The sequence below is a fragment of the Ictidomys tridecemlineatus genome, chromosome 8 (assembly GCF_052094955.1).
Source record: "Ictidomys tridecemlineatus isolate mIctTri1 chromosome 8, mIctTri1.hap1, whole genome shotgun sequence".
Lineage (NCBI taxonomy): Eukaryota > Metazoa > Chordata > Mammalia > Rodentia > Sciuridae > Ictidomys > Ictidomys tridecemlineatus.
Genome location: NC_135484.1, coordinates 62,244,293 through 62,256,688, shown reverse-complemented (window position 1 = coordinate 62,256,688; position 12,396 = coordinate 62,244,293). Strand labels below are relative to the sequence as shown.

At 37.3% G+C, this 12,396-nt stretch overlaps 1 protein-coding gene across 1 annotated transcript in view; it reads right to left on the bottom strand.

Moving 5' to 3' along the window:
* Positions 1-12,396, bottom strand: part of Mchr2 (melanin concentrating hormone receptor 2) — a 38,167-nt gene that overhangs the window by 5,877 nt on the left and 19,894 nt on the right. The window contains exons 2-4 of the mRNA XM_005335882.5: positions 11,485-11,692; positions 6,819-7,028; positions 1,680-1,874 (exon numbers count right to left, since the gene is read on the bottom strand). Coding sequence (XP_005335939.1) covers positions 1,680-1,874; positions 6,819-7,028; positions 11,485-11,666 — 587 coding nt within the window. The 5' untranslated portion in view covers positions 11,667-11,692. The remainder of the gene's footprint in view (positions 1-1,679; positions 1,875-6,818; positions 7,029-11,484; positions 11,693-12,396) is intronic.

Below are 12,396 nucleotides of genomic sequence, written 5' to 3'. Positions count from 1 at the left end.
TGGGTTCGATCCTCAGCACCACATAAAAATAAATAAATAAAGATATTGTATCCAACTGCAACTAAAAAATAAATATTAAAAAAAAGGTGAGCATATCCTGAGGCTCACTATGTGAATGTGCTCTCCTTCTAAGGAGGTAGTACTGTGTTACTCTCAGTCCTAGTGATTAAAATATCATTTCACCTTTCATTTGGTTGATGTTTTATGTCTGTGAGGGCAACAAATGCTGGTGGGAGAAATAACAAATAATCAATGGTACATATTACCATTTTTGTTATAGACTGAATATTATGTTCCCTCCAAATTTGTGTGTTGAAAGCCTAACCCTCAATGTGATAGGAGGGGTGTTAGAAGCGGGGTCTTTGGTAGGTAATAAGTGTAATCAGTGCCCTTTTAAGGAGAGACCCTTGAGGAATAAGGAGAGGTTAGAAGGAGAGGTTGGCATGTGAGGATAGGAGGAGAGATTGACAATTGCAACCCAGAAGAGAGCCCTCACCAGAACCTAGCAACTGACCACGATAGCACCTTGATCTTGGACTTCCAGCTTCCAGAACAGTGAGAGATAAATTTCTTTTGTTTACAAATTATGTAGTCATCTATGATACTTTATTATAGCATTTATTATAGTTACATACAGTTTTTTAAAGGCATTTGTGGCTTCTAATTCTCTCAGGCTACGTCTACATAATGCAGAAATGATTTATCCACTTGAGAACTGATGGAGTGGGAAAAAGAATCTGCCAGAATGACTTGAGAGAATACATATAAAAGATACCTACTCAGGATGTGCTCAAAAAATTCAGTTGTAGACTCTAGTGTTATGTTCAAAGTTTTAAGTAGAAAATTTTTGACTTAATTTTTTCTTTTCAAATTAAGACATAGAAATGGCCGATTAATTGTTATATTACTTTCCCAGGGATTCTGAAACAAAATACCACAATCCGGATGTCTTAAAATAATAGACATTTATTCTTTCACAGTTCTAGAATCCAAACGTCTGAAATGAAGTTGTTGGTATGACTGGGTCCTTTTGGAGAAGATGAAGGAGAATTTGCTCCATGCCTTTTTTTGCCTCGATTCTGGTGATTCCTATCAATCCTCGGTGTTCCTTGGCTCAAAAACATTTAATTGCAAATTCTGCCTCTGCCTCTTCAAACTTTCCCCTCCTTAGCCATTGGATTTAAGAATCACCCTAACCCAGTATAGTCTCAGACTAACTTAATTACATCTGCAAGGACTGTTTCCAAATAAGGTTATGCTCACAGGAACAGTGGGTTAGAACTTGAATAAATCTTTATGGGTGTCACAATTCAAGCAAACTACATTGCTCATTGGTGGGGTTTAAATCTGGGTACCTCTTAGAGCCTTTTGGAAATTCATCTTCTCCCTTGATTGCTAAGTTCCTGCTATGTTTGCTCCCATGGATTTTTAAATACATATTTAAATATATTTGTGTCTACTGAGGTTACATGATTAAATTCAAAATCTTTTTCTAAAGGTTATCCTCTCTTTCAAATCAAACTATCACCTGGATTGTGTAAAGGAGAAAACTAAGCAGAGAGACTGGTGAGAAGAGGGTCCCCGAGGACACTCTTTAAGCCTGCTCACGTGTTGACAAGGAGGATGAAGTACTTCACAACTTAATTCAACTCTATTTTTCTTATGTTTTAACAACTTACCAGAGTACATCGTCAGGGGATGTTAAATCAAAAGCACAACTCTCAACACCATCTTTAAATTTGATGACCTTCGAGTAGACCCAGACAGGCAACGCCAGAATAAAGGAAGCTGCCCAAAGGCCCAAATTGATGTGGATGGTCTTGTACCTTGTTCTCCAACTCGTTAGTCGAAATGGTTGGACAAGGGCCAAGTACCTGCAAAGCCAGTTAAGAAGGGTTTGGGAACAATCAATAAAAACACTGAGCTCCAAGGATGAATGGTTCATGACAAGAGTAAATTATTAGTATTATTATCCTCCCTGAAGCACACCTCTATCATGGCAAAAAGAAAGTTATATTTTTTAAGAGCTTGCTGATACCTGTAGAGAAAACAACTCTTGACCCTGCAAGTCTGAATAAACCACTCACTGAAATAGCTGTCACTTTCACGAATACACTGATAATGGTAAAATTCCTCAGTGCAAAATTTTTCTTTGCAAAGGTGCTTTCCTTGTAAAGGAGGCTCTGGAAAACAGTGTCTTGGAATAAGGATTTCCTTCAGGAGGAAATGATCCTCTTCCCAGTAGGACTGATTGACATGAGGAAAGGAGGGCAGGAAGGAGGAAAGCATGGGGGCTGATGGGAGAATTCCCCAGCAGGATGGCTTTACAGTAGGTCCCCCCAGCTCTTGGAGATTTGCTTCACAGAAATCACAGTGAGGATGAACAAGCCTGACTAGTGTAGGCAATGCAGATTCCTCCAGGAATTTAGGCTAGAGGCCAGAGGGAGGAAATAGACCAATTTCACGGGGAAGGGTTTTCTTTTTTCTTCCAGTTTAGATCAAGGGGGTAAAAAAAGAATGATCATTAATCAAACTTGAAATCCTGACATATCAAATACATTTGGTCCTCCAGAAAACCCAAGAATTTTTCAGAGCTAAGTGAAAGCTAAAGGGATAAAAAAAAGAGCCGCAATTCAGAAGGAAGGCCATTTGAAAAAGCAGTTTGCTGGGGCTGGGAGAGTAGTTGAAGGTAGTACTAGCAGAAATTAAACAAATGTAAAAAATATTTTTGTTGGTCACCCTTCAATGGCTTTGTTGACTTCAGATAAAATTCAGAATCCTTACTATGACTCACAAGCTCTTTCTCCACCTAGCCTACCTGCCACCTGGGCTGCTTACTTATGCCAGGGTCTCTCTTGTCTTTGGTCTGAGATTTCTGTTACTATAACAAATATCTACAATAGCCAACTTATAAAGAGAAAAAGTTTATTTGGGTTCATGGCTTCAGGGGTTCTAATATGTGGGTGGTTGACTCAATTGCTTTGGGCCTGTTGCAAGGCAGCACATCATGGTATAAAGCACCTAGGATATTGAGATTGCTCACTACATGGCCCAGAGGAGAAAGAAAAAGGAAGGGACCAGAGTTCCACAACCCTTTTTGAGGACATATCCCCAATAACTTAAGACCTCCTAGTAGGCACCATATCTTAAAGATTAGACCATCTTCCACTAGAACCAATCTAGGGAACAATCCTTTAACACAAGGAACTTTGGGGGGACATTCCAGATCCAAATTAGAGCAATTTCATTCAAGTTCTTTTCCCTTTCAGGGCCCAGCATACACTATTCTACTGCCTGGTGGGCTCTGCGTTTATTTTCTCCTACTCTCTTTGAGTGTTTTTCTCTCAAAGAAGACTTTCTGACTACTCACTCGACTCAAGAGCCCATGACTATCATTGCACATCACATGAGAACTCTACTTTTCCTTCTAGGATGTATCATTGTGTGGAAATAAACATTCAACCAAGTGATTCTATACTGAATGCCTGTCTCACTGCTGGAACATAAGTCCTATGAGGGCAGGAATCTTGATTACTAGTTCAAGTCCACAGTATACCCTGTATCTGGCATATTTATCAGAAATTTTTGTTGAATGAATAGGGGATTGTAGCTCCTACTCACTGTCTTTAGATGTTCTAAAGAATTTACTTACAAAAGTAGTAACTAACGAAAGTCTAGGTAGCTTTTATCTGGAGGCAAATATTTTTTTAAATTTTTTTATTAGTGAATTATACATAACAGTGGGGTTCCTTTTTATATAATCATACATGCATGGAATATAATTTGCTCCATTTCAGTCCCTAGTGCTTCCTCTTTACTTTCTCCTTCCCCCTATTCCCTTTCCCCTACTCTACTGATCTTCTTTTTATTTATCTATTTATTTATTAATTAAATTGCTGCTTTCTAGATATACGTTAAGGTGGAATTCACTGTGGTATATTTATGTATGTACATATCATAATTTTGTCAATTTCGTTCTGCATTTTCTCCCTTTTCCTGCCCCTCTTCTCGCCCCTTCAATTCTCTTCCTCTACTCCACTGATCTTCCCTCTATTTTTGTGGGATATGCCCTTTCCTTTTCCCCATTTACTTTGTTATAGCTTCTGCATGAAAAAAAAATTGACCCTTGACTTTCTGAGTCTTCCACATAACATGATGTTCCCAGAGCCATCCATTTACCAACAAATGCCATAATTCATTTTTCTTCATGGCTGAGTAAAATTCCATTGTGAATATATACCACATTTGCTTTATCCATTCATTTGTGGATGGGCACCTGGGCTGGTTCCATATTTTGCCTATGGTTAGTTGCACTGTTATAAAAAATGTGCCTGTATCTCTAGAGTATGCTGATTTTAGTAATAAATTTTAGTAGTGATTTTAGAATAAATACTGAGGAGTGGGATAGCTGGGTTATATATATGGTAGTTCTATTCGTAGTCTTTTGAGACATCTCTGTACTGCTTTCCAGAGTGAATGTACTAATCTGAAGTCCCACCAACATGTATGAGTGTACCTTTCCCACCACTTCCTTGCCAACATTTATTATTATTTGATTTCTTGATGATTGGAGGAGACAAATATCTTTATTTTGAATGTTTATATTTTTGTATGTATGGAGGTAGGAGTCAACTATTAAATATTCTATAAACTTGTAGTTATTACTAATCAGAGAAATGGAAATAAAGTTATTAGAAATACTTTAAATATATGATATATTACAGTGACAGTTAAAATGACTTAAATATAAAAACAATAAAGGACATTGATGGCAACAACATTTGGTTATGGCCTTACAAAGAAAACCCCATCACTCTTTTACAAAATGGCAGATTTGATTGAATTTTTATAAATTTAGTAGAGTTGGAACTATAAGAAATGCCAGGAAACATTTGTTTCTTGCCACCTGACCCTCTAGAATGATAGCCAGCAGAAAGAAAAATCAGAATGACTTAACTATGAAGTAAAATTTTAGCATCCTGGTCTATCCTGATTAAAACAAAACAGAAAGAAAATGGTATATTCAATTGTACAAAACAAATGCATGTGCATGCATATCTACCCCCTGTCCCCCGCCCCGCCAGGCTCACACATCTGTAAACATTAGAAACAGAAAATTACAGGACAAACTTCCCTCTTAAAAAAAAGCCAAATTCTTTTGCATCCAGGATATGGGTGTAAAGAGGCTTTTATTGTTATCCAAGAATGGGATTATCATTGGTAAATCTTATGTATCAGGTTGCTTTTCTACAGTGGGCTTGGCCTGTGCAGGGATTTCTCTCTGGTGTTTTGACACTGTCAAGCTATGGGCTTTTCTCAAGTTATAGTCAGTATTGGTTGCATTTGCTGAATAACAAGATCTACACAGTACAATATTTTTTAAATGTGGTGTTAATTATAAATTGAAAGGCATGCTCTGTGTTTTGAGAACTCTTTTATGAAAAGTGACCGGATACAAAAAAATGCATAAAATGTTACCATCATTACTCATTTTGTCAGAGCAAATGATTTATGTGAATCTTACCATTCTGTTGTTTAATCTATTTGAAGAACTTTCTATCACTTCTCTATCCCAAAAGGCCCACTTGGAAAGGTGAAAGAGGCAGAGCTCAAGAAGAAGTCCTGGATGGACTCAAGGAAATTAACACACTCTTCAGAACTGACATTCATTCATTCATTCATCAGTATTTTTTGAGCATCTATATGCCACAGACATTTGGGATATATTAGTGGACAAAGACTCTGCCTTTGTGGAATCTACAGTGGAGGGGCAAGAGAGGCTAGACAATAAACAACACACACATATGTAAATGCACAAATTATGTGAAATATTTGAAGCAAGGGAAAAAGAAAAGGTAGATCAGAGCAAGAAGGATCAAGTGTGCTCAGTTGGGGTGGGAAGAAAAAGATAGATGCAAATGTTGAGTGTGTTGTTTTGGAGACAGCACACTGCTGCTGTGTGTATTATTGCTGTCTTTATGTCTGCATCTGGAGAGAGTTGCTTGGATATCGTGCGGGGTCATGGTATCTGGATGATTCAGGACAATTTTAGCGTGCATGCTTCTTAGGGAGGACAGTAGTGAGATGATTACAAACGACTTGATATTTCTAAAGTCAGATGGCCTGGGTCTGAACTGGACTCCAGAAGTACTGGAGTCATTGACTCCACAAGTACTCACCATCACCATTATCTTCTCAAATGAGATTAGCTTATGTGGTTGGCGAAAAGGTATGTAGTACCCTAGCAGGACACCGGGGAATACATTTCTTTTTTGTGATGTAAAATGGCAGCATTTGCATTAACCAAACATATGTGTTGTGTAAAAGATCGTTTGCCTGCTGCTAGGTGGTACGATGCGTGTGAGACAGTGAACATACCAGAAACATACTTAAATGCTCAGTTCTGCCACTAACTCTCTATGTGCCCCCAGCATATTCCCTAATCACTCTGGGCCTCAATTCAGGAAAATATGATTTACTGCAAGAAAGTTGGGTAGCCCGGGAGAGTTCATTTTGGTTTCTAATATTTCATGATTTTTTTGATCTTTTTTTCTTGCAGTGAATTGCAAATAAAACTGAGATCAAAAAGAAAGATTAGAAAAACAGAGATTTTAGTGTTTTACATTTTTCCATTAAAAAAGACTTCCGTTAAAGTTGAAAAAAATATTCCTAAGTCAGCAGTCTTACAATGAAGCAAACAAAGGAAGAGGAGCTTTGGTGTTATAAATGAACATTGATGTTGCTTAAATTGGAATGACCTTGAGGAAGCACAGGTGTCTCTGAATTGTACTGAAGTATTTCAGAGTCTCTTCACTTACCTGTCCACACTCATTACAGTCATGATGGCACTGCAGGCAAACTGGTTGCAGGTGTCCAGGGCCGTGATGGTAGTACAGAGAGGCCCCCCGAACACCCACTCTCCTCCTTGGGCCCACTGGTGAATAAGAAAAGGCATTCCAATAATGTGAACTAAATCAGCCACAGCCAGGTTGCAAATATAAATGTCAGGGATTGTTTTTTTCCTTGACCTGAAAAAATAAAAAAAATGGAAGGAGATTCAGGATGAACACTGAAAGTGTATAATTTCTTCAACCTATGCTACTTTTCACAAAATTTTGATTGCCCTAATGATTTTAAAAGTTAAAGGAAAACGGACACAAATGCACAAGGAATGCCTATAGTCTTATGTATATTTAAACATTTTGAACTATTTATCTGATTACTAACTGTAATGTTTTAAAAGTACATCCACAAATTCTTTGATATTCCTTCCAATTAGGTGGAGTCTAATTCCCTCTTTTTGAGGGGTGAAATGAATGCAATGCTATCTAGGTGTAGCATACTCACCTGTTGGTAAAAAAGTCTTCTTACAGAAGAAATTGAAATTTAAAATCAGCTCTTCAAGGAACAGTCAACAAAAAATAGATATCATTTTCATCTGGGAGGTGCTGTTCACGAATTCAACAAACATTTCACTGAGCGCCAATAATATGTCAGGCATAATATTGTATTCTGGGCCTACAAAACTACATTTATAAACTTGGTCACTGAGGAGCTTATAGTGTAGATATGTATAAATGAATGATGGATTACATTACAATTTGATAAGATAAGGTAGAGTCAGTGCAAAGAGCACTAAGGAGGGATCAAGGCCGGTTTCTTGGCAGAGGTAGCATTTGAATTGAGGACAAATGCTAGGGATGCAGCTCAGCACTACAGCACTTGCCTACCATGTATAACGGCCTAGGTTTGATCTCCAGAACAGAAAAAAAAAAAAACACATAAGAATGAGCCCTAAGACCATGCATGCCATAATTGCTAGTTAACTTCAGATCCAAAGTTATTACCCTGCTGTTTGGAAGCCAGTGTATGGCTTTATTATTCACTGGTTGCAAATTCTGTAGACTGTGAATTTCATTTCTAAACTGTCAAATTGTGTGAAACATCACACAGGGAGAGGCCATATTTTGCCCAGATCTTGGCAATATACACTGTATGAGGAAATTACTGACATTGAGTCCTGACTCAGAAGCCACACTCTAGTCATTGCTGATGCCACTAGAATAGGATGGCTCTTTGCCACGGGAGGCTGGTGGCTAACATCAAAATGACCAAGAAGGAAAAGGTGAAACATGTTTACTTTTCCTCTCTTTGAGGAAAGGATCATGTCAACCAAAAGGGCAGGAAGTGACTGTCCTTGGTCTTTTACCTCTTGTCTTCTCCAGGTCATTGGTGGAAGGACATTGAGAGGGGACAGGGAAAGGGACAGACATTATGGGTCAGGTAGAAAGAATTCCACACTGAAAAACAGTTGTAAATCCTAGTGTTTAAATTATATTATTTGCATTTGAATTTGGGTGTAAATCATGAGTGGTTGTTTAGTTCCTAGTTGTGGTAACCAGACCTATGGCCCTTGTTCTCCTTTAGTTAGGTACATATCATTTGCTGATAATGAATATGGTAATTCTATTGTGCAGATCATTAAGTGGTAATTAAAAAAATAAAGTAAAAGTGCTTATAAACAATATTATATATAGCACAAAGAAATCTGAAGCAATATAAATAAGACAATATATTTATGATTGCTTTTTTACTGAAAAATAGCAGCATATAAAATTAAAAATGACTAAATAGAAGTTATAAAATTCTATCTATATAACTTACATTCTCTTTTTAGGTTTAATTTACCTTCAGATTTTCTGCTGTCGGACTTCATTAGACTTCTGTTTGTTATGACCCAAACATTTGAAATAAAAAAAAAAAAAACAAGACAAAGCATAGACGTGTGATAATTTTGGCTAGCATGTTTTCTATATAGTTAATGTAGCCATATCTAATGTTCACTAATTTGAGGAATGATAAAAATAAATTATGGTATTCCACAAGAGCACACAAAATATGACACAGATGTTGCAAATCATTGTTTGGAAGAATATTTAATGAAATGGGAAAATACTTACAATATTATTTCAAAAAATATTGACTGTGTATTGAGCATGACTTCAAATTTATTTTAAATACTTATTTAAAAATTATGAAGGAATAATGTCAAGTAGTCACAGTGATTATCTATTTGATATATGAATTTTCTTATGCTTTGTAGTTTCTGATTTTTTTTTTATTAAAACCATGTTTACCTTTCATAGTCAGAAATAACAATAAATACTTTGCACTAAATATGACTAACAGCACATATGTAGGCTGCTCTGCTGGTCCTTCACCTGCTGGTTCTCAAGCCCATTTCCCATCCTTTCTGAGAGCTTTGTTCCCAGCCCCCCTTGCTGACTGGTTGGCCAATAGGTAACGCTGAAGGGTAGGAGCAGAGGAGGAGGTAGGGTGCTCTCTCTCCACTCCATTCCTAACATCTTGAACGGTGGCTTCTTCCCTTCCATGGCTCCAGTTTCTTCCTGCAAGTGTACGCCCCGGATACCACAGGGACTCCCAATAGGGCAGCCCAGTCTCCTGCGGTCTGTAATGCCACCTTAGCTCTTCCTTCAGTTGCAGGAGAAAGGGAAAGATGGAAAAGTGGCAAGTACAACAGGCAAATACGAATGACTAGAAACATTCCCACATCTCTGGCTATTAGCCTTCTACTCAGCACTATTGCCTCCTTGAGTTTCCAAGACTATTTCATCACTGCCATTTTCTTTTCCAGATCTTATTATTTGAAACTTCTCCTCCTGTTACTCCTTCTCTTTTATTTTTTTCCATTGTTTTAAGTGTTTTGTATTATTGTTGAACTATTCCGTATGTTTAAATCTTACCTTCTTTGCTAGCCTATGAATTTTTTTAGAGTCAGATGTGGCTGTAACATTTCTTTGCTATTTCTACTATTGATCATCATTCACATCGTCATCCTGGGAACTGATCTTGCTGTTAACTGGTCCTGTGAGGATTCTTCCACTCATAAAAAAATATACAACAGTATCTTTTTAATTTTGATAAAACACTTATTTTTGTTAGGGTGGAGGAAATAGCCTGGAAGGTGACATCATAGTGTCTGGGTCCAGTTGCCAGGACTGCCACTTAATAGCTGTGTGATATTGGGCAAATTATTTACTCTCCTGAGCCTCTTTCTCCAAACAGCTATAATAGAGGTACTTCATCTTTGAGGGTCAAATGAGTTTACAACCGTGGATTTTAGTTTCATATCCTCCACAACGTTTGTTATAGATGTAGGTTAATTTAATGCTGAAAACACCCATTATGTAGAACATCTTATATAACATAAAAATATGGGCAAACATTTAAAAAAATGACAGTTATTAGTATGATATGTGGTTTATTTTTATTATATAGCATATGATAAAAATTCATTACCTATCATGTACCATATGTTAAAAAAATTAACATCTTATATTGATTAAAAGTAGTAAAACTTAACTGTGAAAATAATCATTACAGTAAAGATATCAAGTGTGATGGGACACATGTGAAAATACCTATTATGCAGTACACCTTAAATAACAAAGAAGGGCAAACATTTTAAAAATTGACAGTTATATAAGTATAAGCAGAGAACACAACAAAAAAATTGATATCTTGTGTTGATTAAAAGTAGTAAAACTTAACTGTGAAAATAATCAATACAGCAAAGATATCAAGTATGATGGGGCACATGTGTATTAATTGTAAACCAATTTTGTCAAATCCATAGAAAACTAATGACCTGGGGCTGGGATTGTGGCTCAGGGGTAGAGCGCTTGCCTCACACGTGTGGGACCCTGGGTTTGATCCTCAGCACCACATAAAAATAAATAACTGAAATAAAGATAATGTGTCCAACTATAACTAAAAAATAAATATTAAAAAAGAAAACAAATAACCTGTAATTTTTCTCCACATTAAACATTCTGCTCAACTTGAGAGGAAGGAAGAAATGATCTGAAGTGAGGAGGGAGCAGTGGAGCAGAGGCAGGAGGAGGTCCTGGGGAGCAGATGTTCCTCAGTTAGGTCTATACTGGGATGGTCTACACAGAGGGGAACATCTCACTGTCTATGCTCCCTGCATCTTCAGATGCCCAGGTGAGTGAAAAGGGATTTCCTTCAGCCAAAACAGGTCACCTTACGGTAACTCTTATTTCTGGAAAATAAAATAGTTGTGTTGCTACTTCAACCCCTGTAGGGGCTCCACCTCCAAAGATTTTGAGTTAATGAGTTTGTGGTGAAACCTCATGTTAGGATTTTTAAAAGCTTCCCAGGTGATTTTAATATGTGTCTGAGATTGAAACTCCTGGCTCTAAAAATTAACCAACCCAGCAGTAAGCATTGGACTAGGTCTTAACTGTTTTGAGATCAGCAGCTCAGATATTACTGAATGTATGATGAAAATATCTGTAGAATCTTCTTTAATTATCTTAAGCAAATATTCCCTAAACCTGATTTCATTAAGCAAATCCTACAAGGGAAGGATTCACTTGATTTATTTAGAGAGTTTAGAATGTGTTCCCCACATTACAGAAGAAAAGAAAAAGAAGTCCTTACCTTACTATTGTGAATACAATGAGAATGTTGCCAACCAGCCCTGTTAAACAGATAATCCCAATCATGGAAGGAAGGATGACTGTATCCACAATGCTGGGGGCTTCAAAAGCAAACTCTTTATTCCAGGATTTGTTTAAAATTTCAGTAGTGGTGTTCCAAAAGGTTGAGTGAAATGAATTCATTGTTCATGGGCTTCCAGTGTTAAAAGCTGTGAAGTAATAGGAGGTGATTTGTTTATTGAGTTTTCCAGTATAGATTTCCTTTACTTAATTCAAAGAATATTTGTTGGAGCCTGATTTGTACCAAGAGTTCACACAACACAATGTTATTATGGTTTAGATATTAGTGTCCCCTCAAAACTCATGTCTGAGACAATGCAAGAAAATTTAGAGGTGAAATAACTGGATTATGAGAGTTTAGCCTAATCAGTGCATTAATCCCCTGGTACGGATTAACTGGGTGGTAACTATTTAGGCAGGCAGATTGTGACTGGAGGAGGTGAGTCCCTGGGAGTTCTTAGAATATTTTGTTCTTGTTGAGTGGAACTCTCTTTCTGCTTCCTGGTGCCAAGTCCTGAGCTGCTTTCCTCTACTACACACTTCCTCCATGATGTTCAGCCTACTCAGTTCCAGAGTTATGGAGCCAGCCATCTATGGACTGACACCTCTGAAACTGTGAGCCCCATATAAACTTTACCACCTTAAAATAGGTCTTGTCAGGCCTTTTAGTCACAGTAGCAAAAAAGCTGACACAGGATTCCAGGGTAAGTATGATTGGCCCTTTTTAATAATGATCTCATAGGTTACCAGAAGAGAAAGTCAACAGCAAACTACAGAACAGCACCATGCTTGTCTTCACACTGTATTGTAGTTCTTGCTTTGAGCAGAGTTTATATTCCTTCAGCATGTACTG